This window comes from Fusarium fujikuroi, chromosome FFUJ_chr06 (assembly GCF_900079805.1).
Source record: "Fusarium fujikuroi IMI 58289 draft genome, chromosome FFUJ_chr06".
NCBI lineage: Eukaryota > Fungi > Ascomycota > Sordariomycetes > Hypocreales > Nectriaceae > Fusarium > Fusarium fujikuroi.
In genome coordinates this window covers 898214-924034 of record NC_036627.1, presented here as the reverse complement: position 1 = coordinate 924034, position 25821 = coordinate 898214, and the positions used below count along the sequence as shown (strand labels likewise).

The 25821-nt window shown below is 49.4% G+C and overlaps 10 protein-coding genes; 5 read left to right on the top strand and 5 right to left on the bottom strand.

The window, feature by feature from the left end:
- Nucleotides 1-353: 353 nt before the first annotated feature.
- FFUJ_05638 (putative sorting nexin GRD19) lies at nucleotides 354-1015 on the bottom strand (the record flags this gene model as incomplete). XM_023578871.1 has 3 exons in its annotated part: nucleotides 354-403; nucleotides 457-778; nucleotides 875-1015. The coding sequence occupies 3 exons, from the start codon at nucleotides 1013-1015 to the stop codon at nucleotides 354-356; spliced, it is 513 nt and encodes a 170-aa protein (XP_023431811.1).
- Nucleotides 1016-2129: 1114 nt separating this feature from the next.
- Nucleotides 2130-3787, bottom strand: FFUJ_05637 (related to spliceosome-associated-protein; the record flags this gene model as incomplete). XM_023578870.1 has 2 exons in its annotated part: nucleotides 2130-2440; nucleotides 2494-3787. The coding sequence occupies 2 exons, from the start codon at nucleotides 3785-3787 to the stop codon at nucleotides 2130-2132; spliced, it is 1605 nt and encodes a 534-aa protein (XP_023431810.1).
- A 1315-nt stretch (nucleotides 3788-5102) lies between these two features.
- Nucleotides 5103-6380, top strand: FFUJ_05636 (uncharacterized protein; the record flags this gene model as incomplete). XM_023578869.1 has 2 exons in its annotated part: nucleotides 5103-5560; nucleotides 5612-6380. The coding sequence occupies 2 exons, from the start codon at nucleotides 5103-5105 to the stop codon at nucleotides 6378-6380; spliced, it is 1227 nt and encodes a 408-aa protein (XP_023431809.1).
- A 1636-nt stretch (nucleotides 6381-8016) lies between these two features.
- Nucleotides 8017-11162, top strand: FFUJ_05635 (related to dolichyl-phosphate-mannose-protein mannosyltransferase; the record flags this gene model as incomplete). XM_023578868.1 has 5 exons in its annotated part: nucleotides 8017-8330; nucleotides 8411-8700; nucleotides 8760-9043; nucleotides 9097-10563; nucleotides 10620-11162. The coding sequence occupies 5 exons, from the start codon at nucleotides 8017-8019 to the stop codon at nucleotides 11160-11162; spliced, it is 2898 nt and encodes a 965-aa protein (XP_023431808.1).
- A 1113-nt stretch (nucleotides 11163-12275) lies between these two features.
- On the bottom strand, nucleotides 12276-14279 carry FFUJ_05634 (related to protein transport protein; the record flags this gene model as incomplete). The annotated part of the gene is made up of 1 exon (XM_023578867.1): nucleotides 12276-14279. The coding sequence occupies one exon, from the start codon at nucleotides 14277-14279 to the stop codon at nucleotides 12276-12278; it is 2004 nt and encodes a 667-aa protein (XP_023431807.1).
- A 4191-nt stretch (nucleotides 14280-18470) lies between these two features.
- FFUJ_05633 (uncharacterized protein) lies at nucleotides 18471-19108 on the top strand (the record flags this gene model as incomplete). XM_023578866.1 has 2 exons in its annotated part: nucleotides 18471-18638; nucleotides 18935-19108. The coding sequence occupies 2 exons, from the start codon at nucleotides 18471-18473 to the stop codon at nucleotides 19106-19108; spliced, it is 342 nt and encodes a 113-aa protein (XP_023431806.1).
- Nucleotides 19109-19388: 280 nt separating this feature from the next.
- FFUJ_05632 (related to ethionine resistance protein) lies at nucleotides 19389-20903 on the bottom strand (the record flags this gene model as incomplete). Its single annotated transcript, XM_023578865.1, has 1 exon — nucleotides 19389-20903. The coding sequence occupies one exon, from the start codon at nucleotides 20901-20903 to the stop codon at nucleotides 19389-19391; it is 1515 nt and encodes a 504-aa protein (XP_023431805.1).
- A 499-nt stretch (nucleotides 20904-21402) lies between these two features.
- FFUJ_05631 (related to Zn(II)Cys6 transcriptional activator) lies at nucleotides 21403-23129 on the bottom strand (the record flags this gene model as incomplete). XM_023578864.1 has 4 exons in its annotated part: nucleotides 21403-21482; nucleotides 21531-22219; nucleotides 22273-22952; nucleotides 23124-23129. 4 exons carry the CDS (start codon nucleotides 23127-23129, stop codon nucleotides 21403-21405), a joined length of 1455 nt encoding a protein of 484 aa, XP_023432812.1.
- A 472-nt stretch (nucleotides 23130-23601) lies between these two features.
- FFUJ_05630 (related to nitrogen metabolic regulation protein nmr) lies at nucleotides 23602-24711 on the top strand (the record flags this gene model as incomplete). XM_023578863.1 has 3 exons in its annotated part: nucleotides 23602-24180; nucleotides 24236-24577; nucleotides 24634-24711. 3 exons carry the CDS (start codon nucleotides 23602-23604, stop codon nucleotides 24709-24711), a joined length of 999 nt encoding a protein of 332 aa, XP_023432788.1.
- Nucleotides 24712-25103: 392 nt separating this feature from the next.
- FFUJ_05629 (related to hypothetical protein yjjx) lies at nucleotides 25104-25724 on the top strand (the record flags this gene model as incomplete). The annotated part of the gene is made up of 1 exon (XM_023578862.1): nucleotides 25104-25724. One exon carries the CDS (start codon nucleotides 25104-25106, stop codon nucleotides 25722-25724), a length of 621 nt encoding a protein of 206 aa, XP_023431804.1.
- Between the last annotated feature and the right edge of the window lie 97 nt (nucleotides 25725-25821).

The window sequence follows — 25821 nt, the reverse complement described above, 5'->3', positions numbered from 1 at the left end:
CCAAGCTAAAGAAGGGAGTGCCAGAGCTTTGAATGTAGGATGGAATGCAAGTTGAAAGAATAGCTTTGGACTGAAAACATAATGACTGGACCAGAGTTTGCTTTTCCCACATGAAACAAAAAGAGGATAGTATGTATGTGAAGAGGAACGCCCATTCCACCCTCTCCTATCGTTTCGTTTCTTTTCGTTTCCCCGACTTTTCTCATGTAGTCAAGGGGAGGGCATGTTGTCGAGAAGGGCTTCTCGCTGGCTGAGAGCCGGATTCCGCTTACGGAGCTTTCGAGGTTGGCGCGGAGCTGAAGTTGGAGATGGAGAGCGAGAGCGAGAAGAAGACATGGCTTTAAAGGGCCAGATCAGACGGAGGCGTCACCAGGCGTTGCGATCCCAGTTAGGGTCTGCGATTCTGTGTCAACCTAGACATCATGATGGCAAAGATAGACATGGCGGCAAACTCACCCTGGACAAAGGCAGCCAGGACCTTGCTCCCTGTCTGCAACAGGGGGTGACCGACGACGATCTTGAGGAACTTCTCGAGGCCTGCGCGACGACCTTCGATAACATCGTCGCTGAAGCGGTTGGTGAAGACCTTTCCGGGCAGAGGAGGAATAGTGACACGGGCGCTCTCGCGCTCGAGAATGTCGCGGAAGTACTCGAAGTCGGAGTATCGACGACGGACGCTGCTCTGACGGAGCTTGAAGGCGGGAATGTTTGTGCGGCAGAGGATCTCGTAGTCTGTGTACATGTGACGGCCCATGCCATGTGTTCTTGGGTTGCGGACCTATAATGGCGCTTTTTAGCATATCCTGCGTGAATTGCTTGTCCGTCTGACGATGCATGGTCGCGGATATGGCGCATGAGGGACAAGGGAGCGCACCTCAATCTCTAAAAAGTTCTCGGGAGGACCGTAGATCTCGTCAAAGCTCTGCTGTCGCGTATCGGGCATGGATTGCAAGATTGGTCGGTGGAATTGTGAGCCGGGCGCATCGAGGCCGGAGTTGTCCTGATCGGACGCCATGGTTGGTGATGTTGTAGGGAGTTTAGTCGTTAAGGTATAGGTATTAAGAGCTAGAGATGTACGTTGCAGTCGACTATCGGCGCAAGGAAGAGGCTGAGGCTGGTGGTGACGTCGTGTAGAGTAGAGAGAGTCTGATGTTCACTCAAGTTCAGGCTGTCGCATGAGATGAATGAGTTCGGAGGTAGAAGTGGAAGAGGGTGGAAAGAAAGTGGAGGTGGGGGAACTAGGTAGGTAGGATAGGGCGGGGTACTTGAGAAACTGGTGGAGGACCAGGGTAATCATAAGTACCTTTTTGTTGTTTCCTTGGTCAGTGATATGACCGTTCAAGAATATGTACGTTAACGGGCATCATCAACAAAGCCTGTTTCGGGTCACTCGGGCTCCGTTTTGTTGATTGATGATTTGTTTGTGTAACCATGAGCGCTACGACATTGCATCGTACAAGTCAAGACAGAAACGGAGATATCCAACCAATAGATAGATAAACTTGAGACCTAAATACAGTGGCTAATGTATTTCTGAGACAACATCGGTTCACTTGAGTACGGAAGAATTGATCATATTGTTTTACATTCAAGTTGTAGGGCTCTGAGTGGCTCGTTAAGAGCGTCAGATAGCACTCGAGCAACAGTCTAGAATGCTTCATTATATAACATCGATCCAAGCTGCGTTGACGCGGGACATCTTGACTTCTGATACAAGTATTTGCCCCCTCATGAGCATGGTCAACAGTCTATCTGTCTGTCTTGCGACATGACATGACATGGTTGAAGATGTACGTTTCCGATCATCTCCTGGCAGCCTATTCACCCAATTCTCAGCCAATCTACTACCTCGGACATTCTCGATTCGGCATCCCCAAAACTCTCGTGCAAGACTGAGCTGCATCAAACAAGTATAAGCCCATATGATTAACGAAACGCCATACGCCAGATGTGCCTCACCTTGGGGCCTCAACCTACAACGCCTACCGCGACATGTAGTTTTACACATGATCCGTGTACACGAGAACAGCATGCTCCCTTGAGGAGCTGGTCTGTTTCTCTTCGTCTTCTTCTTCTTCGTCGTCGTCGTCGTCTCTGATCGGGTACAATCTGCCCATCAACCGAGTTCCTCACTTCTTGTCAGCGAACTTTTGGTGAATAGCGCGGATCTGATCTTCGACGTTAACGTTCTGCATATGACCCAGCTGTGCTTGGCTCTTGGCATCCATGGCGCCATCGTAGCTGTGTATGGCAGCCTTCTTTCTGCGCGCTAGCTCATCCTCAGAAATGGCCTGTCCAGTGACAGGATCGAAAACGTCGCTGCGCTGGCTGGCAAGTCGCTTGAGGTTGTTGGCGACATCGACATGTATCGTGTTGGAGGATGCGTAGCGTGTGTCCGCCTTGGCCTTCTGTTCCTTCCAGCGAGGATCGAGAAGTTCAACTGAAAACAGGTTAGCATTCTGACTGAATAAAATGTTAGGGTGGGGCACTCACTTCGCATGTGAGCTTCGAGCTCATTCATGGGAATCTGCTGTTTACAGTTAGGGCACAGCGCTGTCTGCGCGCCCTGTCTGTTGGCAGCCTTCTGTGCGGCACGAGGCACGTAGTTCTCCTTGATCTTCATCGGAGGAGCACCACCACGCGCTTCAGCAGTAGCCTGTTGTTTTCGTGCTTGTTGCTCCGCGCGTTCCTGGATACGGCGCTCCTCTTCTTCTTCTTGAGCTGATCGCTGCGGTTGCTGTGGTTGCGCTTGTGGAACAGGAGAGTATGGCTGAACAGGAGGGGGCATTTGAGCGGGTTGGTAGGCTGGCTGTTGAGGGGCGATGGGATAGGGGGCGGGTTGATTGGGGTATGCGTTGTAGGTCGTGTCTTCGTCAGGCATGGCTTCCTCAATTCTGAGGCTGGCACTGATAGACGCATTGTTGCGGTCCTCGAGCGAAGCGTACTGAAGATCGGACAGGTTGGTGGGAGGTGGGAGGTTGGCGTGCTCATCGGCCTCATTGAAAGTGATTGTCTCGACAACAACGAAATCGCCCCAATCGATCATCGCAAACTCTTCCTTAGCCTTGACCTCTTCCTCTTCCTTCTTCTGTTTTTCCGATTCGACGTATTTGGCATATTCGGCTCGTTGCTTGGCGCGGTTCAACACAAGGAACTTATCGTTTATGTTGGCTTCGAGCTCCTTTATGCGCTCTTCTTGGAGCTTGCCGCCTTCTCCACCGAGACCGCTTGCACGTAACAACGTTGTGTATTGGTCGATAATATGCTGGAAAAAGTTGTGAAGAGTGTGGTTAGGGATGAGGAAGCCGAATTGTGGGTTACCAGCTTCGCGCTGAGCCAACTGTGTCATAAACTGTCGTCCATTCTTGGCTACAAATAGAGCCGACAGTTGAATCACATCCAGATCCTTTCGGTTGATGCGAGGCGTTCGCGCAGAGAATAGGTAATCGGCAGGCTTCGGGGGTCCCTGAGGCTTGGGAGCCTCGGCCGCAGGCTCACCCACGCGACCAGCAGCAATCGCTGTACCACGTCCGCTCTTGACCTCATCTAGTCGCCATTGGTAGAAGGGATGGTAGGCATCGGAAGGGTTGAGAAAGCTGAATTTCGGGTTTGATCGTTCCTTTTCACGAATGCGATCTTCGAAGACGGCGCCGTTTCGCGCCACATAACCCGCTGTCTTTTCAAGAACATTTCGAATCTCGCGAGGAGGGAGGACTACTCCAGCGGGAGGTTTGATATCGTCGAGAGTATTTGCGGCGGCATCGCCGTTGGTTGTTACGGCTGCCATTGTGAGGAGGACGCGCTGAGAAAGAGGAAAAAAGGCTGATGGAGCTGCTAGTGGAAGGCAGGCGACTTTGGAAATTTCGAGGTGTTCTGGCGACGCGAAGCTTTGGTCGGCGAATTGTTGTTCCGAGTAGTTTCAGGTATCTACCTGCAATCGCCTCGACTTTATTAACGACAGCTTTATTTTGGCCTGCATGTAAGTCTTGTTCATGAGAATTAACGAAGTACTTTGGTTATTCGAGTAGCTCGAGTCTGTAAAAATTCACTGTTTGTTGTTAAATTGCAATGGTACTTCCAGGACATTGTACAAAACAGTCTCTGCCAATCCATTGCAGCAAGTTCTTCCTTTGAGCAGACATATACTTCTCTCAGTCGTTAAGCCTGATCAACAAATGCTCTATCCGGTATAAGCTGTTTGGTACTATACTTGAACAGTCAGTTAATGTACATGAGCTTCTGTGGCTTAGTTGATGGTCGAGATGCCGATACTAGGCCAATCTCTATCATGTTAATTGGTTATATCCTGAGTTACTTTGTACACCTTGATATAGGGTGTCAAAATAAACACACTAAAAGGCATCTAAACTTATCCTAAGCTTATACCAGGTCATCAAGTTTTTTTTTCTTTTTTATCACTTAGAGTTAAGGTGCTGAGTTTTCTTCCCTCCCCTAGGCACGATTCCAGAGTGTGGTAGACACTCGTTTCTGCAATAAGGGTCTGAGGTTAATCTGCTTCTATCCGTGACAGGTTTCTCCCGTGATTAGATCCTCCAACGGCTAGCTACCTCGGTGGTTGTCTCAAACCTTGGAGGGCTACCGCTTTAGGCCATGGTAGAGATTGGATATGTGCCATCAACTTGAAATGCCCAATCTCTGGCTTATCGTGTTCCTTCGGATTACTTCCACAACTCCACGCACAATATCTGAATCTGGATATGTACCCCGCAATACCCTAAATGACGTTTATCGTCTGCCACGGAGCTTTCGCCGTTTTCCCCGACCTACAACCCCAGGCTGGCATAGTATCTTTCAACACACCACCGGTATTCGGCATTCAAAACCGCGATCCAGAGTCCAGACCTGTCAAGTCTATCAGGGGATCTTATCAATAGCCTCGTTGGAGACAAAGTCTGGTTAAATACCAGGGAGTTTCTTCCAGTGGGAAAAAGTAAAAACATCTGCAAAACTGGAGTAGGCTCTTGGTATAACGCTTCTCCGTCGTCGACACAGCTGTCGAATAAACCCCTCCTCTCCTTCATGAGATGAGATGCCGAGCCAATTCCTCAGCGCAGCTTTGAATCTCATATAAGTCACTTTCGATGGAGTTGACAGAATGGAGAAACTCTGCCCTCGAGGCGGCTTCTCAGTCTCTGTTTGACGAGAGCTCCACCCGGTCCGAAGATGCCAGTGTCCTATTAGTCCTACTCTCGTTCTTTTCACCATGCGAGAAAATTCCCCTGGAACTATTTAAACGGGGGTCAACACCTCGAAAACGATGGACAATCGAGGGAGAGGTTGAGCTTGTTGATGCGACCAAAGTTGGCCTGGCCTCGTGGTTGATCGACATACTAGCAGATGACCAACGACTTACACGAGCCTTTTGTGAACTATGTCAACTGGCAGCTGTTCTCAAGTATCCAGATGAGACATATCACTTGAATGAAGATATGTCAGCGAGAGTCCACCGAAGCCTTGCCCCAGATGCGCTCCCGTTCTGGCGACAACAGTCTTTGATTGTGGCATATAGAGCCATACCCTGGAAGTACATCGAGTTCCCGTGAGTCTGAAATCGATATCCAGCGAGCTTGAACCGCTGACACTACACAAGAGAACCCGTGGTTAAATCATTCTTACCGCATCTGCATCATGTTGCTGAGGCGTTCCACGACTGTTTCGATGAGCTGCCTACAGCCACCAGAACCGACTTCATGCTCACACTCATTGAAGCCTTCCGGTTTCCAGACATGGCATGGAAGTATTTCGCGATTGGTCAGGCAGAGTTGGCTGCTGGGCGCTTGAAAGATACACACCTCCGGCTTTGCATTGGCCAGACGAAAGCAGTCCTGGGACGTCTCAGTGGAAACATGGATGAGGCCACAGAAAGTCTTCACGACTTCGGAATCAACTGCCCGACGGCCGCTGTGAACAAGCGCATAAGCTGTGAGGTAGGAGTCGCTATTATCCAACGTTCCCTAAACTCAATCCAAGTGGCGGATCTGTCGACTGCGCAGAAGCTATTGGAGGATTGGAACCCGCTCGGCGATGAACCTTCGCCTCTGGAAGAGATCCTCAGTTTCCGCAAACACTCACTGCTGGGAAGAGTCAAGCGACTGCAGGGCAATTTCGATGAATCTCTAAAGTTGCTGGAGATAGCACACGAAGTGTCGCAGAAATCGAGTCAGCTCGTCTTTGATGAGGATCTTCGGGATCTGACATGCGATTTAGCCGATGCTTTGAGAGAACTTGACGAGCCTATGATAGGCGAAGGATATCTTCGTACTGAGATCATACGGCGTACCGAGAGGCCCGACCCTTTGACAGGCAAATCACTTCTTGAATTGGCTTTGTCAGAGGCTCTTTTTGCCCAGGAACGTTAGGAAGAGGCAGAAAAGATATGCGTCGACATCGAGTCTCGGGCTAGTCTTCTGAAGTATGAAAGACTGCGAGTATATGTCATCTTGGCAAAGCTATCGCACATTAGATCGGATTTTGAGGTTGCATTATCTCGATGGAGCGAGGCGATGCAGGCACTGCAAGAGTTTTCCTTGGTGGATGGACAGGTACAGACTATTATATCGGCGTCAATGGCTGATGTGTTGGATGCCCAAGGTCACAATTGGTTGACGCGAGAATCTCCGCGCAGGGCGTCACTCAATGAGTTGGCAAAACCTGAAGGCGTTCCGCATTGGATTGCTGGTTTTCGACAATGGGCAGATTATTTGCAATCTCGGGGTCGACAGGACTTGTAGTCTTATCTGGGGTTGCAACACCAAAAGTCAATGATGTTATCATGAGTTAGTACCTACCTTGAGGTATATATATATGTCGGAATTGAGATACCCTATATCAAGGTCGTTGGATGGGCTGGCTTAGGTGCCCCCGCGGTAATGAACACGACACGATAAAGTAGAAGGAAAAGTTTCATGGTCTAGAACGCGTGTTTCAAGTAGTGCGTAGCAATTTGGAGATCAAAGGCAGAAAAGGGGTTAAGTTGTCTGTGTACCTGAATGTTTAGTGTCGTTTTGTTTGGAGCTGGTGCCACATTCGAGGGAGCCGGCCCCTGTATGGCTGCAGTGGCTACATCTATCAAGACTCTCGAGGCACTGTATTGTTCCTGATACAGAGATAAGGTAGAGAGGCATGAGGTCGGAAACAAGGCAGTTATGATTCACTGACAGAAGCCTCATGACAAGCCATTGTAGATCTCGAATGCCAAACACATTTGCGGGAGCTGAAACCAGTCGAGCTGCCCTCAGAGAGCTATCGCCAATGGTTGATGTCTACAGGTCTAATGGCGCCTGCTGAAGCTCTGTTCTGAGCCTAGCGCTGCGGGGACGCCAGGGGATCTTCACGGCCGGGGCCGGGTTTGATTCGCTGCAGGGGTAAAGGGATGTTAGGAAGAGCATCCACTGGGCTGACGCTGACATGTCCTGTTAGATGGGAGGTCAGAAACAGACAGGAACGAACCGAAGAGGCCACTGTAGCTACAACTTTTTTCTCCAAGAGCCCCGAGTGGATAGAAACGGGTACGACGCTGGACGCGACTGCTCGTATCGTACTGCAACCATCAATTTACCTATCACCATTTATAGGTGCAGTCTCAGCCCGCATAAGGTCATTGCTAGCTGAGGTGGTGCTAAAATATCCCCTGAAGCTTCATCATCCCTCTTTTGCCCACTTCCCTTTTTATTTTCTTACTCCTTGCAAACTATCGCCCAACGTCCATTCTTCTTCCCCCCAGGCTTTTTTTTACATCGCCTATCGTCCGTTGATATCCATATCATAACGGCGGTCTGCGATTGTGTTTTGGGTCCCTTTTTCCTTTCCATTTTCATTCTTGTTCGCTTTCTGTTTAGTCAAGTACCGGCTATCGATGAGGTATCTCTAGATCCTCCCGGTCTCTGTTATAGCTCTTCTTCGTCAACTCTCGTTACATCGAACGAACGATTTGGACATAGCGCCCTCTAGCGATCGAATCGACTCGAATTCTATATTGATTGATACCTGATTACCATGGCTCGTACGAGGGGCAAGAGTCCCCAACCGCCAGTCAAGGCCCCGACGCCTGTGACCGAGAAGCAGCAACCTTTTGCAGCTCCTCCTCCTCCTCAGCCGCAGACCACTGCTGTCACCACCAAGTCCAAGAACAAGTCCAAGTCCAAGGACACCAAGAACACTTCGTACCAGTCAGATGGTGTTGAGGATAATGATGTCTTCCTCCTCCCCCTCTCCGACTATTGGGTAGCCTTGGCCCTCATCCTCGTTGCTACCCTCGTTCGTGTGTACAAGATCTATCAGCCCACAAGCGTTGTCTTTGACGAGGTCCAGTGCGTCCCCCCAGCCAGCTGAAGCTCTATTGCAGCTTCCACCCCGTCTATTTCATCAATGCGCTAACTCATATATCAAGCTTCGGTGGCTTTGCTACAAAGTATATCAAGGGCAAGTTCTTCATGGACGTTCACCCTCCCCTGGCCAAGATGCTCATTGCCCTTACCGGGTGGCTTGCTGGATTTGATGGAAGCTTCGACTTTAAGGAGATTGGCAAGGACTACATTGAGCCTGGTGTTCCCTATGTTGCAATGCGAATGTTTCCTGCCATCTGCGGAATTCTCTTGGTTCCCTGCATGTTCTTTACTCTCAAGGCTGTTGGTTGCCGCACAATGACTGCTACCATGGGAGCTGGCCTGATCATCTTCGGTTCGTATCTCTCCTGGCCCTTCAAGTGGCTCGGAGAGTCTGATGCTAATTTTCTACAGAGAACGGTCTTCTTACCCAGGCTCGTCTCATCCTTCTCGATTCGCCTCTTGTCGCCGCGACCGCTTTCACCGTCCTCTCCTTTTCTTGCTTCACCAACCAGCACGAGCTTGGCCCTTCCAAGGCTTTCCAACTGAGCTGGTGGTTCTGGCTTGTTCTTACTGGTCTTGGCCTGGGTATTACCGTCAGCATCAAGTGGGTTGGACTCTTCACCATTGCTTGGGTGGGATCCCTCACTCTTCTTCAACTTTGGGTCCTTCTCGGTGACAACAAGAACGTGTCCATGGTAAGAAATTGATTAATATACGCATACGAACATGGTTACTAACAAATGAACAGCGTCTTTTCACAAAGCACTTTATGGCTCGTGTCTTCTGTCTAATCATCATTCCTCTCACCTTCTACATGGCCATGTTCGCCATCCACTTCGTCTGCCTCAAGAACCCTGGTGACGGTGATGGCTTCATGAGCTCCGAGTTCCAGGCCACTCTCAACAACAAGCGTATGAAGGATGTTCCCGCCGATGTCATCATGGGCAGCCGTGTCACCATCCGCCATGTCAACACTCAGGGTGGTTACCTCCACTCTCATCCTCTCATGTACCCTACCGGTAGCAAGCAGCAGCAGATCACCCTGTACCCTCACAAGGACGACAACAACGTGTGGCTCCTTGAGAACCAGACTCAGCCTCTTGGAATTGATGGCCAGCCCATCAATGGCACCAAGGCCTGGGACGCCCTTCCTGAGCCTCAGTACATCACCGACGGTACCGTTCTTCGTCTTTACCATGGTCCCACTCATCGCCGCCTTCACTCTCATGACGTTCGCCCACCTATTACTGAGGCCGACTGGCAAAATGAGGTTTCTGCCTACGGTTACGAAGGATTTGAAGGAGATGCCAACGATTTCTTCCGTGTTGAGATTGTGAAGAAGAAGACGTATGGATCTGTTGCAAAGGAGCGTCTTCGTACTATCGAATCCAAGTTCCGTCTTGTTCACGTCATGACTGGCTGTGTTCTGTTCTCCCACAAGGTCAAGCTCCCTGACTGGGCCTCTGAGCAACAGGAAGTTACTTGCGCCCGAGGCGGAACTCTTCCTAACAGTCTGTGGTATATCGAGGGCAACTCTCACCCTCAATTGCAGGGCGATGTCGAGAAGGTCAACTACCGCAATCCCGGTTTCTTTGGCAAGTTCTGGGAGCTTCAGAAGGTCATGTGGCGAACAAACGCCGGTCTCACAGACTCTCACGCCTGGGATTCTCGCCCTGAGTCGTGGCCCATTCTCCGCCGTGGTATCAACTTCTGGGGTCGTCAGCATAAGCAGGTTTATCTCCTCGGAAACCCCATCATTTGGTGGTCTTCCAGCGTTGCGGTTGCCATCTGGGTCGTCTTTAAAGCTATTGCTGTTCTCCGCTGGCAGCGCAGCTGCAATGACTACTCCAACACCACCTTCAAGCGGTTCGACTACGAGATTGGTACTTCAGTTCTTGGCTGGGCTCTGCACTACTTCCCCTTCTACCTGATGCAGCGTCAACTTTTCCTTCATCACTATTTCCCTGCTCTCTACTTTGCGATCATTGCTTTGTGCCAGCTCTTTGACTACGCCACTGCCCGCATCCCCGGAGCTGGTGCTCGTGATACCGCTTTGATCAACCGTATTGCTACTGTCTCATTCCTTGTCCTGTCGGCTGCCGTCTTCATGCTCTACTCTCCCCTTGCCTACGGAAGCCCCTGGACCAAGGCCGACTGCAGGCGCATGAAACTTTTCAACACCTGGGACTTTGACTGCAACACCTTTTATGATAGCGTGAGTTTCACCGCGAACCTTGACAAGATATGAGCCTTGACTGACATCATTCACAGTATGACAAGTACAGCGAGGTCCCCTCCATCAGCTCATCTGTAGTCCCCACCACCTCAGCAGCCAAGAACGTTGAGCCTAAGCAGGAGGAGGCCCCTGTCTCCCAGAAACAGGAAGAGGCTGTCATCTCTGGAGCTCCCCCTGCTCCTGACCAGGCCCAGGTTGAGCACCGAGTCGTTGCTAAGGAGGAGAAGGTTGAGTACCGTGACCAGGATGGCAACCTCCTTGACCCCGAGGAGGTCAAAGCTCTTGAGGGCAAGGTTGAGTTCAAGACCAAGTACGAGACCAAGACACGCGTTGTTGATGAACAGGGCAATGAAGTCCAAGAGCCTGCTGAGGGCTGGGACCAGAACCTGGCTGGTGTGGCTCCTCCTCACCCCGACGTTGAGGGTGTCAACAGCGAGACCGTTAAGGGCAAGGATGAAGGTGCCGCCGCTCCTCAAGATGTGGCTGCCAGCAAGGATGGTGAGAAGGAGGCTGAAGAGGCCAAGGCTAAGCCTGCGAGTGAGAACCAGCAGGATGCCACCGTCAAGGAAGAGCTGTAGAGTGCCACAGGCCTCTGTCTCGCCCAGCAACATTTCCAGGTCACTAATGACCCTTCCTTTGCTCTACGACTGACCTCATTTAAATCTCGCCACAATTCATGTAACATCATGTACTCTATCACTTACGACTTATGGAGGGAGGGTGGGAAGATCCCTAGTGGTCTGATATTAGAAGGCTGGAAAGGAGAAAGCAATGTCTTGTTCTGAAAATGAGATATTATAGAAAACATCTAAAAAGAAGGAGGAGACGAGGTTACGTGGAACCAGAACCAGAACCAGAACGTCTAGCAATGACGTGCTCTCATTTGTTGGCTTATGTCGAGGGTAACACTGTGGCATCGGTACGATTGGCAGCGATGTACACATTTATCACATAATACATTTTCATGCTAAAGTTTGAGTCTTGTATAATTTGTAGTGATGAATGAATAATCGTAGTGTTCCTGTTACAGCTTGATTACTGCAAGCCTCAAGAACCTAGTCCATCGGGCCGAGGGTTTAATTTAGTTAACAGAGTGTTACAAAGGACAAGTCGTAGTTGGTATCATATCTATTACTACTACAACTAAAGGGCATCGTCAGAGGGCATGCTTGACGGCCTTGAGTAATCTATTGTGTAAGAATGCCGAGGCATGCCTGCGTATTGTGCGCTCTTGTTGCGCAATATCAGCAACTCAATCATGAACGCTCTGAATAACAAGAAATAGCAAAGGACAAGTACGTCATTCCAAAAAGAAAGGCCCATTTCCCATGTCGTTGCGCCGCCCCGAATGAATGATGCGCATATTTCCATCAAACGCCAGCAATGAAATTCCCATCTGAGAAGAACCCACGCAGTCCATAAACGACCAAATGATTGCTTGCTTCCAATCCTTCCATCCATCCAATTTCCGTGCCATATTCGTTCAAAAAGGAAATATTAGGGGCCGATCCATCATCCCCTGAGCTCATAATATTTGATCCCACCAGCCCATAGTAGTTAGCAACGAAAAGGTGCAATCCAAAAACAATGCATGCGATCCTGTAGCCCAAAAGAGTATACATAGTCATACACAAAGTCCACAGTGGCGTCGATATCATCGACTCCAAGGGACTTTGAAGGATGTGGGGTTCTTAATCCGTAGTCGGAATCGTGATAGATAGACGCTTCGTTTCTTCCGAACCAGAGTTGCTCTTCACATCGAGACTCTGGACGGAGCTGCGCACGCTCCTGGCTCCATCAGTTTGCATAGGAGGTGTGTGTGGCTCCTCGATTGGGCCACTCTTGGTTGTATCGCTTCGTGTCCGTTCTATTGTCATCGGTGGTGTTTGAAAGCCAGGAACTTCGAGATGGTCAGACCTCACACTGCCGTCATGGCTGTTACGCGGGCTCTTTTCTATATCGACAGAGAGAGGCGCCGGGATGCATGGAATAACACCACCTCCAATGCGAGACCAGAACATCTGCTCCCTCAGTCGTACACTCTCCTCCCAGGCAGCCTTCTCGTGATCCTCATTGTCCGCTCGCCAATGACCATCCTTAACCATACGCAAGAAGCCCAAGAAGTCACAAGTCGACCGCACACGAGTCAGGCAGTACTTGCACAACGGATGCCGTTGAGCGGAATCAGTCTCACTCGTTCTGAATCGATGGTTTCGTAAATACTGAGGGTCCTTGCGTGAATCACCGCAGAGTGCACATGGGTAAAATTGCGGCTTTGTCAGTGCCACAAGACTGCCAGTGGTTGGTACAGGCTCAACCACCAGAGATCCGTCAGCGATGGCGGCGATAACGGATCGACGAGCCAGCCATGACAAGCCTGGAGCCATATCTAGACGAAGTGTAGGTTCGATATCTTCAGCTAAAACTCGCTTGTAAAACTTTGTTTCCTTCAAGCTCGGCAGAGGGGTGGCTGACGCATTTGAAGCAGCACTGACGGTTGAGGCCGGTGTGTTGGGAGACTGGGGTGCACTTCCGGCCCCCGCGATAGGTGTGCCAAGTGAGGTAGTTGAGGCGTTGGAGGGATGGGCACTCGATATCGAACCACCAAGTCCAAAGCCAGTTAGAGCATTCAGAGCACCGACAGAACCTGAAGAAACGCGGCTGCCAGGGCGATTTCGAGAAGTCCGTGCGAGTATAAGAAAATCGTCATAAGACGACAAATCGGTTCGCAGAACGGGTTGGAGAAGATGCGAGAAGCTGGTCGGGTGAGCAGGCTCGACGGAAGCGGTCCAGAGTGAAGCAGCAGGCTCCTCAGTTGAAGATCGAAGATCGTCACGCGTATCAGGTTTCGTCAAGCCGGGAGAAGAGGGAGCAGTGGGGTTATTATGATCTCCTCGTTCTGAAGCCATATGTTCCATAACGTTCTTGAGCTCGACGAGTTGCTCCTGTTGAGATTTTAGAATGCTCTCAGTATCGGCAAGCTGAGACTTGAGCTGGTCATTCTTGCGTTGAAGAGCCTCATGATCAGCCTTGGCCTCTTCCTTGGCAGCAATCACCATCTTGTTTGCTTCCTCAAACAATGCGGCTGTAAGATTCTCGAGCTCCTGCTCAATCTTCTTCTTTTCCATTTCTGTGTCAATTCGCTTTTGACGTTCCGCGGTAACCTTGGCCTGCCAAACCTTCTTTTCGTCCTCAACGGTGTGCTTGCGAACCCATACGTCACCAGCCAACATTTCGCGTTGTGAGGCATTTTGAGTCTCGAGCATGCGAATTCGTTCCCGTGCGGCATCAAGTTCGTGGCGAGCGGCGGATAAAGAGTCGTCCAGGATGGTTTGGTGATTAATGGCGTTGATGAGCTTATTACTGAGGGTGGCGACTTCGTCATTCAGATCGGGGTGATGACTGGGAGTCGCGACACCGCTGTCATCGGCAGGGCTCATTGCACGACTTCGAGGATCAGGTATTGTGCTCATCTCATCTCCAAAATCTGTAGGCGGGTTCGGTGAGACAATCGGTAGGTGTGTCGAGGACGAAGATTTGATCGGGGTGTGGTCGGGAGTGAGCGAAGGTGTTCGAGGGTGGTAGCTAGGGGTCGCTGCGATGGAGGAGAGAGATCGAAAATGACCTAATGACCGCCGAGAAGCTGGCGATTTTGTCGCGAGTGGTTGGCCCCAGCCGGCGGCTGCGGCGGACATTGGAATAAATCTACAACGCGTAAGCTCGAAGCCAACAAGATGTGGTGGCCAAGTCTGGTGATAGAGTTCGGGCTGGAGAGTATGTGTGACGGAACGAGAGAAGAAGGTGCAAGCGGGTGCGGAGAACGGAGGTATCCTGAGTCAAGAATTCAAGATGGCAATGATGGCAACGTACGAGTCCATTGTGATCGGGCGTATGTGTGCCAGTTGAATACGTCCTGTGCTCTCGGCCCGGGCAGAGAAAGACGTGACCTGACCTGGCGTGACAGGTCAAGATGAGACGACAAGTCCGTTGCGAGACCGACCAGACGTGGAAAAGTCAATCCCTCAGAGAGTTTGGAGAGGGAATGGAGAGAGAGATGGGCGGACCCTCCGGAGCCGACGAGTGACAAGCCAGTCCAATCCAGTGAGGGAAACGGCTGTGAGTGTCAAACGGGGAGACGACGGACGGGAGCTGCAGCTGTAGCTGGAGCTGGAGGGCGGCGAGATAAGTGAGAGATCCGAGCGGAGCGAGTGACTGTGAGACCTCGGGGCCTAAGACAAGATGAGCCACGTTCCACAGGCTCTGAGGAGCCGACGGGTTGATAGGGTCGAGAAATGCTGTGGCTTGTTTAATTCGAATACTGTTGCCAGCTCTGGCAGCAGGCACGAAGAGCGTAAGATGAGCAGAGAGAAAGACGAGAGGGAAAATGAGAGAGAGAGATCCTAGTAGTATGTACGAATACGTGGGTATTGTATGGTAAGGTACCGTCCGTAGTCCGTACTGAACCGAAGCGTACGGTAGCAGTGTAGCACGGGCGGCCGCGGTCCCTGGTTCTCCGCAAGCTTGTGAGATGGAGATGGATCCTAATCCGACAAAGTCCCAGAAGTCGTGTCGTATCGTATCGGTCGCGGATCGTAATTGGGAGGTGGAGTCGTTTGGGAAAGTCGTTTGACGATGTAATGATGCAGACGAAGCAAAAAATAGAATAGACAATCCGAGATACCTGAGGTACTTTTATTCAGAAATAAGATAAGATACCTTATCCAGGGAAAGGCAAGAAGGGTTCAGTTCAGATTGGTAGATGCGCATCATGAATCGCGCCTTCTTGCATGTTCCCCTTGCTTTTCGCCTCACTCCGTCTTTCCAATCTCGACTCGCTGATGGAAGGAGCATCAGTCAGTGCAGATACGCCCAAGGCATGTACCTCTTTGATGCTGACCAGTCATACAGCAGAAAACTAGCAGGGAAGAAGAGACGCGATGGGGTCGGGGCCTTGGCTCCTCCAACCAAACTCTTAGGGGAACCGCCTGCGCCACGAACCGTCTGCTGACGCCACGCTATCACATCGCAGGCGCTTGCCGATGAGTTAATGCTTGTTGGGAATAGCCAATGCTCACGGTTGCTGCGGTGGTCGATTTATCGATACTTGAGAGCGAAGTAGACCTTATCGAGAAAACGAGCTAACGGGATGCGCGTTCAGTGCGAGCCCGTGCGCTAGCGATTTAAAGGCAGGGGCCGTTCCAGCGCCCATCCGGGGGGGCTCGTTCTCTTTGGCAGCTGAGGCTATGTACAGTAGCAGACCTACAGAAGCTAGGCCGAGATTTTAGTGGAAAGGCTTCAGTGGGTTATCGCCAAGGTTCCAGTTCCAGTTCCAGTCCAGCCCAACCCAGAGCCAGGCCTGGGCCTCGTGTTTGACCAGGCTCTTGGGTCTCGTCTCGTTTGGAGTCTATTGCCATTGCTCAAAATTACGAGCTGAAAAGGGGAAAGGAGTAGAAGGAGGAGGAGAATTCTTCCTGAGTCGTGCGTGATTGATTGAGGGAGGAAATATGAGACGAGACGAGTCTTTCTACACAGGGTCATTGGTGAGGTATCGTTTGATGAGACACGGTCAATTGCTGCTGCAGGTAGAGTGTTTCCCTTTGCTTAGCTCCAAGTGGAGGAGAATTGATTTGGCAAAAGTGGGCAGTGATGACGGGTCCATTCGAGTGATTCAATCAAGTTTGGGCAAGGATGACGATGAATTGGACAGGCTTGGACTGAACAGCGGACAGGGTCCTTGTGGAGGATCCACCTTTCAAAGCCACGTCGAGGGGGGAGGGAGCTAAACGGAATTGAAAGGGAGAGTGAAGCGAGACAACAAGCGCAAGGCCATGACGAATACCAGATTTGATTCAGGGTAGGCTATAGTTCTGTATCGAACTGGACAACAACAGGCATGAAGCCTGTTTATTGCAGATCAACTGGAATGCGGTTCTCGAGATCAGAGAAACATTCAACCAAGACGATCAGTTTACCCCTGACTAACTTAGTTGTAGCCCCTGCAGGTCCAACGTCTTGTGCATACATATGTTGGCGTGTTGGCCAAGTAACATTACACGTTGTGAGTGAGTGAGTGAGAAAGTTATAGGCTGTGATAGTGTGATTGCACTGCAGTGTATCCGTAACTTGAGGCTGAATTGAGGGTGAGTTGGCACTTCCGTTAACCGCCTCAACCTAGATCCTAAGTTTCAACTAAATCATTGATTGACTGTCATGTTCCATTGTTTGTCTGTGCCCAGGTCCAAGTGTCTTCATCCATGTTAGTTGTTGGTTAATCTCTCCAAGATAAGGGTCAGGGTCCAACGTGACCTATGACATCAGAGCCAGCATCTCCCTTGAACCTCAAGTTTAATGGAACAACGACCTTGCATCGTCATTCTTTTCGCCCTGGAAAATAGCAAGGACAATTAAATTAGTTCGTCGTTGGTTTCACTACAACCAACAAGTCGCACAGACTCTGACGTACATTCCATCACTTGTCCCTCCCTACGGCGTTTTTAATCACGACGACCAAATGACATATCCCCAACCAACAGCCGAGAAATGTCTTGATACAGCCGCGCAAAACCGGGACTTTCCCCTACAGTGCTGTCCATTCACTAAGGAAGCTGGAGTCTGAGTTATTACACAGCCACATGGAATTTCAATGGAGCCTTACTATGACAACGTATCAAGCAGTCAAATTAGACGCTACGCGTGCAAAGAATAATATACTTATCGTCTTGAACTATAAATTGCAACTTCCCAGCTGTTCAATGAGCTCTTATGTCGGGTTGGCTTTATGTTAAAACCAGTCCAGAAGCAAATGATGATGGAAGCTGAAGGAATTGATATATATCTGTCCGCATATCCATCAACGTACTCCGTGCTCTATGAGATCTAGTCTTCACAAATGTCTTTAACTAGCTGATATAAAGCCACTTTGCCTTTGTGTTAGATATCTTGATCTTGCAGGTTCACCAACCATGAATCGAAATTCAAACAGTGAACCCGTCACACACAAAGCGTGGCTTTAATTCTCAGGCTCAGACCGTGAGATATAAGCCTCTAAGCTTTATAAGTAATACTCATCAGTAACTGCTTTCCTCGTATCTTTACGTAGTGACTATCACTATTCATGAAAATGAAGTATGAAGGGAACATTGTAAGATCACGTAATATTCATTACAGGTTTGGTGATTGGCCAACTTAGGGATTAAGCAAATGACCCGAATAAGATGAAAAGCGTTTCTCGCCAATATAATGATCTAAATGCAATAAGGAATGCCTGCTCTGTATGATGGTATGAGGCTTACGGCAAGCTAACGCTAACCACGATGAACATCATCAGATCTCACGGTAGCTGCCTCTGTACCCCATTTCACATAAACATGTACTCATGAAATAGATGAGAATCAAGTGCCTTTCTGTTGCTCTACTCTAAAATCTGTTCTCAAGTTTCAACATGTAAGCCTCAGTTCTTGAATATCTAGCAGTAGATAGATAGTAAGCACTTTACAAAAACAGGAGATGAAACCTCCAGACAGATTATGTTAGCTACAGCCAGTGCTCTCATCCAGGAGCTAGAATAACCAGGAGAGAAGCTTGTGAGAACTGGCTAGGGCGAAACCAGCTCGGACTGCTGCTCTTTAAAAACTCTTTAAATTGGGAACACTTGAAGCTTGGAGAAGAGCCACAAAGCAGTTAGCAGTCGAGATGTCTGGCTCTAAAGCCGATCTTGTATTAGTTTGTATGTATTCTTTAGTCTCCAGTAGTTGGGGGTTGTTCTGGTTGATTGTACCATGGTTACTCGAGCTCTGAAGCATTTGGTTGCCCATGACATTATCAAAGAAGTCGGTCAAGAGTAATATGTCGATACACCATTCTCCATGTGAACTAGGGAGCCAACAATGAAAGGCGGCCTTACATGCAGCTCCGAAGGCATGATTCCAAAGTTCCAGGGTCTTTCTGGGTTCTTGTCCCAGACAAACTATCGAGTTCCCCTCGACACCAACCATTCTCCTGTTCAATATTCCTTGAGGGCTGATAAGCACCCCTTCAGTATTCTCCGAGATAATGTCAGTCTGGGAAAAGGTTTCAACAGTTTTATGGCCGCTTAGGCTAAGGCGAGGCCCCAATGGACTGGAGTTAGCCCATCCATATGAAGAACGACTGGGCGAGGATACTAACGATATTGCTCCTTGGCTGGTTGACCTTGGTGATGACCTTGGTCATGAGTATTAGGTTTAGTTTCAGAAAAGGTCTCTAGAAGATTGGTATGGCAAGACCTTCTGCGAGTCATGGTAGAAGCTAAGTCATCTGGTGAACTTCCCAAGATCATCGAGCTACTCACCACGACTTCTTCACTCCTTAGCTCTTCGAGTACAAAGGAGAAAAGGCGTATCTCATGCGCCTGATTCTTCACAGCAGGCCTGATGCAAAGTGTGTTCCCATCCTGGCCTACCTCCTAGAAGCCGTGAGAAAGGGATACTCCCGACTACTTATCAATGAAACTACTCCGCGAGATGTTGGTGCTCCTTGGCTATAGACGAGCACTGACTGGACAATGATGGGCATGTTGGTGAATCGCGAGCGGACTGAAAGTCAGTGGCATCAGCTTCTCAATGATGCGAGATTGAAAATCCTTGGGATCGGTCACGAAGGCACCAAAAGTGTGATGAAGCGATGTCGGCTTGAATAAATCTTTGAGATTGGGTTCTTTTACATCTTGAGGTGTTGTTCAGCTGAGATATGTGGCTGAAAAGAGCCACGGAAGATGCATTACTTTTGTCTATGTAGTTCGGGTTTAAAGTCCTTACGAAAACATTCTATGTTCCGTCATCCTCTCTCTCCTTCACGTCGTTTACACAATCCTGCCAGCTAATCCACTTCATATACACACATTCAATAATCGCAATAATGACCATACCACTTCCAAGTCCAATCCAAAGACCGTCGAGCTTGAGGTCAGGGCTTCCCAGCTCGAGCCATATGGCAAATGGCACGGCAGCAAGGTAGTTGACTGCTAGCACAACCCACGCAGCGACGGATTGCTTTGCCAGACCTCTCAACACACCATTAGTGCCACAGATGATTGAGTCGATGACCTGGAAGCATGCCACAGCAACCATGGATCCCGTGGCCAATTCTCTGACAGTACTGTCGTCGGAGAACATATCTGCGAGTGGGTTTCGCAACACATACAAGAATGCGCCGTCGAGGATACCAACCACGGTGAAGACGCCGGTGTATAGAATTGCAGCACGTCGGGCTTCCTTGAGCGCGCCAGCACCAACCAGGTGACCGAAGCGAGTGGTGACTGCGACGCTGATCGAGAACGGTATGTGCCATGTAACAATGGACAGCGTGTTGAGTACTGTTTGCGCGGCCAAGTGGCGGGTACCGAGATAAGAGGTGCTGACCATGAGGATCTCAAAGGCGAGCCACTCGGCAAGATTCACAGCGGTGCTTGCAACAGAGAGCCGGACCATAGGGCCCCATTCGCGGAACGCAAATGCAGACCGGCTATCCCAGCCGCCCCAGCATCGGTGAGACTTCTTTCCAATGAACACGACATACAACAGAAGAAGCGCAGGTCGAAGGTTATTAGCAAGAGCTTGACCGAACGCAGCACCATCAAGGCCCATGTCGAGCTTGACGGCGAAGTACCAACTCAGAAAGGCATTGACGGGAGCGCAAATGATGAGAATGACCATCCCGGGGGCAAATTCACCCTGCGCCTGAAGAAACCTCTTACCAGCTTCAAAAAATGCATAACCGGGAAGTCCGACGAGACTGACACGCAAGAAAGAGGCAGCTTTCAAGGCGAGGCTTCGTTGAGGGACGAGCAATGGCAGAATCCAGTGCGAGCATAGCCAGATTGCCCCGACAGGAACCATGACGATTGACATAAACACGATCATCCGTTGGATGTGCATTCCAACGCCGGTATAGCGACCTGACCCGTAGGCCTGCGCACACAATGTGTCGAGAGCCGTGGCCATGCCCTCAAAGATGGTGAATCCAATGATGTTGATCGTTGTCAAGCCTAGACTTGAAGCTGCCAATTCCTCGGCACCCAACCGACCAGCGACAATGGTTGTAATGACAGTAAAAGAATACTGAAGCAGATACGTCGCGATCAAAGGGAGAGAGTATTGGCATAGTAGTTTCGCCTCAGCCAAGAGGCTGTTGACGTCGGTCAACGACTTTGCGGTGCCATTTTCGCTGACTTCTGATATCCTTGGAAGCAAAGGCGAAGTCTCATTGTGTAACACGCCATCGTGAATGTGAGAGCGAGAGTCTTGGTGACCCTCAAGGCGCCGGCGTTCGCTCGAAGGCATTGGCGCTCGTGTTGGGTGTGTTTGCTGTTAGTCTCGGCTCAATTGACGAAAGCTCGAGCTTCAATAGCGCCTTTGAGCCCTGTGAGATCCACCAACGGAGGGCGAATTGGGTAGAGGATGTTTATAAGAAGAATTCTTCAGTGCCAAAGGCGAAAAGAAAGACGTGATCCACCGATTTCGGACCCAGCAACGGAGAGAGGAGGCTAAGCCAAAGGCAGAATGACAGGCCCACTTAGACGAACTCAATTGCTAAGAATTGCCTGATGCTTTTGGACGACTCATGAACTTACACCGACCTTGTTGATGGAGAATACCGTGACTCGTAAATGACATTCTGGTTTATGACGTTTGGGAGATCAACCGAGGCCAGCCATATCACGTGGTGTCGATGTCAGGCCAGTAGACTCATTCGCCATTGTGATGGACAGCATATCGAGCCCCATCCCATGATTTCTCAACCGACTCGAGAGTCGGTTGAAATACCAAGGAGCATTAGACTTCAAGACGTGATTTCCATGTCAGAGGTGGTATCGATGAGACGCAGAATCCCACCATGTTCGAGAAGAGAAATGTACTCAGCTTGGAAACCGTCAGTTCGCTCTAGGGAACAAAGTCTAAAGTACTTACTCGCAATTGGCCAACGTTCGGATAGCCTTTTAAGACCATCGACAATAGTCACCAAAGCATCTTTCATCTGAGGCTCATTGTCTTCCCGAATAAACCATGAGCATGCACTACAAGCGGTATAAAAACATCTTGCTTGGAGAGGACAATCTGACTGAATCTGAGCCAGCTTAGGGGTCAAAGTACTACCTAGTGCTCTCAGGCCTTGAACGCTAATACTTTGCAATTCTGTTTCGTGTGTCAAGCGTTCTCGACTTGTTATTCCAGGCGCGTCAGGACAACCATAAGCTCCGTATAGGAGCGCTTGAGCACTAATGCAAATGGCGGAAGCACATGCCAGAGAGGATGCTGAAGAAGAAGAAACGTTGCTCAAGGATTGTTCTTCAATAGAAATTTGTAGTGAGTTTAGTGCTCTATTAAGGCTCTGGGCTTCCTGGACAACATGTAGGATATCGTGCGAAGATTTGGTTTTCAAATGTTTGTGTGTAATGACCTTGCCGAGCATATGAGCTGCTTGGCATGTCCTAGCAAAGGAGCCAAGGGTTGTGATAGAGCTGAAGCATGCTGTATACAGTGGCTCGCTTGGTACTGTCTTACCCAAAACCCAGTCTTCGTCGTTGACTGGCAGAAGCTCGTCAGGGCAAGGCTCCGGAGCTGAAAATGGTAGCCCACTTGTGTCCATGCTGATGAATCTGAACATAGTTTCATCAGGTGGGAGGCTGAAGAATGCGGATTTATGACTTACCTGTCAAGTACAAAGATAGTCCACCATGTCCGGCGCTGTTCTTCTCGCTTAGACCAGGAATCAGCAAACTTGAAGAGCTGCTGTGCATCTCTATCATGCCAACTCATTAGTATGCCCAGTCTCGCCGCTCGACTGATTGTGAGGTAGCAGGCAGGATATATAGCCTGGCACGCTTCATAGAGAGCCAATAGCACCAAGGACTGAGTTAGGCGAAGTGAAACTAGGCCTGCACTTTCGGCGGCGGCACATAGAGTTTTTGCCAACATGTACAACGGGTGCTGAGATGGAGGGTGGCCATTGGGTCTGAGCGTGCATATTTTCATGCATAAAAGTAGTAGATCATGGCAAGCATCTTGACTGAAAGGATCGGGATGTGTGACACGCTTTCTGCTAATCATGGGAAGCCACTCATGCACTGAAGCAAAGTAATTGTGATAGAGGACTGGCAAGTCATCTGATTCCAAGTGCTTGGCTATAATCTGCTGCAGATCGACTCTTGGCCCAGGTGCTAACGCATTGCTGGTGGTTAGTGGTGTGAAGAGATCCGGATCCAAGAAGAAGGCCAAGGGAAACGGTTGATTGGGCTCTGATAGAGACGGCTGACTTGTTCCATCTGGCGGAGGAGCAGTTGGAGGTGGAGGAAGTTCTATATATTCACATTTCTTGCCAAGGCGCCGACACTGTAAGCCGTCAGTTTTAGGCTATATCTGCCCAAGTTCTGAGCCGTACTAAGGAGCAAGATGGCAGCTCTCTCATGCATTTCCTCTTCAGGCGGCTGAACAAGTTAGAGAAGCTTCAATTGGTTCGAGGGCTTAAACTTGCCGACATGTTGCACATGAATGACGAGCTACCGGCATCTCGATCTGAGTAACGTTGACAACCGCGTCGATCTGCAGTGATTGTAAAGCAGCTTATAAATCAATCGGGGCCTCTTGGGCTGCAGTGTGAGCGTGAGTGTGGGGGTGAGATACTGCGAGAACAGGCTGAAGAGATCGATTGAATGCAGGAAGAGAAGAGAGAAGCTGAAAAGCTGAGAGCTGAGAACGGACGTGAGCGGGTAATAGGGAGGCAGGAGTCAGACAGAGGCGGATCTGGAGCGGACTTTAGTGGAACCGTTCCTGTATGAGACACCAACCAACCAACCAACCAATACCAAGCCAACAGCGAGGCAGGCATGAAAATGAGAATAACGTGATGAGACTTATTGCGAATGGGACGATTAATAATGAATGAACGACTATATCCTCTCAGGGATATATATGGGTAGAGATGTAATGGACTATTGCCATCTCAAGCAACATACTCTCTCTCTCCCTACCTACACTCAATATGACCACCAAAAAGCTCATAGTCATCATCGGTGCAACAGGCGGCCAAGGAGGCTCAGTTGTCAACTCTTTTCTCAACGATCCAGAATGGCGTGTTCGTGGTATCACTCGAAACCCTTCAAGCCAAAAATCAAAGAACCTTGAGGCCCGCGGTGCCCAGGTAGTCCAAGCCAATTTGGACGACAGGTCCTCACTAGCCAAAGCCTTCCAAGACGCAAATGCCATCTTTGCAGTCAGCGACTTTTGGGGCATCTACAACGATCCAAAGAATAGAAATAAACCAAGGCAGGGACAAGCTCTCAACGAGTGGACAAAGGGACAAGAAACCCAACAACTCAAGATTATCATCGATGAAGCTGCCAGAGTATCAAGTCTAGAACGCTTCATCATGTCTTCACTTCCGGGCCCGACGAAATTATCGAGAGGAAAGTACACAAATGTCTGTCATCACGACTCCAAGGCAGATGCAGAAGAGTATGGTGAACAAAACCAGCCAGAGCTTTGGGCTAAGACGAGTGTATATCTCCCTGGATACTTTCTCAGCAACTTCTTGACTCATCCAATGGCTCAGCCAACCAAGGTTTGATTTCAACAGCTGCCCAAATCCAATGATATTCAAACTGACATTGTAGCAGAAACAGAACGGAAACATACAATTCGCAAACAACATAGATCTAGATACCAAAGTTCCTCTGATATCACACGACCAAGATTCTGGTCCGTTCGTCAGAGCCCTAATTCAAAACCCTCCAGGGAAAAGCGTGGCCGGATATCGTGCCTGGATCACACTACGGGAATTCGTACAATTTTTTAGTAAAGTCACGGGGTACAAAACTGAATTATTACACATACCACCCGGAGAATTCAGCTTTAACTGCAAACAAGAGTTGAGGGCTGAATTGCAAGACAACTTTGCATTCGCTAACGAAATCGGGCTTCATGGCGGTGATGATTCTCCTGCTGTTCATCCCAACGAGGTAAGCTTCCCTTAATATTTGTGACAAGCTAATGATGGAAGCTGATCTGTATACAGCTAAACCCGCCTCCTCAACTCGGAAGCGTTGAAGATTGGATCAGAGAACAAGACTGGTCTAAAGTTTGGGGATCTTGAGATATGGCCTGGGAGGAGTGAGAATCTGGCTAGATGTACCATAGCTGAGGCTACCTACTCATGCTAGTGGTCAAGGGTGAATTGATAGGGGCTAGATAGGTACTATAACAAACTGTTTTTAGTGGCAAATCTTGATAAGTAATTCGGACTAGTCATCGAAAGCTAGGGAAATAGCTTACATGGTTATCGTGACTCTGCTCTGAATAGAATTGATAACAGCTGTTGAATCTACCAATAGCGGCTACAGGTGGGGAACACAGCCCAAGCCAACCACTGCAAAACCCTCGGCTCGGCTCAGCTCAGTCAGTCAATTCAACAAATCACAAACTGATTGTGTCCAGGGTTAACGTTACGTTAGTTACCCATTGATAGTATCCTTTGACCGCCAAGGCATGAGCACATCTCGAAACAATCGAACCATAATCAACGTCCTCGCCAAGAAATTCGCTCTACAAAGACCAAGAATGGAGCCCCCTCAGAAGCAAAAGCTTGTGGTCGTTGCCTCAAACAATATCCCCAAAATCAAAGCAACCCGCGATGGCTTCACACAAATGCTTTCAGACTCTTATGACTTTCAAGGCATAAGCGTAGACTCCAGCGTCCCAGATCAGCCCTTCTCAGATGAAGAGACTCTGCGAGGTGCAACAAATCGAGCTCAGAACGCTCAAGCAGCCAGATCAGAAGCTGATTTCTGGGTTGGCATCGAAGGCGGTGTTGAAACTCACAACGGCTCCATCTGCTCTTTTGCTTGGATTGTTATCATTGGAAAAGATGGCAAGGTCGGCAAGGCACGGACTTCGGCGTATTTTCTACCAGAGAAGACTTGTCAATTGCTGAAAGAGGGTGTTGAGTTGGGGCACGCGGATGACATGGTATTTGGACAGACGGATTCAAAGAACAAGCAGGGCTCGGTTGGGCTATTGACAGGCGGTGTTGTTGATCGCGCTGCGTATTATACACAGGCCGTCATTCTGGCCCTGATACCGTTCAGGAATGCTTCTTTGGACTTTTGATAGCTTTAATTTCATATTGAGCAATTTTACAATTTTATAATGCCATATATGGCGGACGCTACATTTCACTTCTGGAGTCCAGTCAAGAAGGGATTCA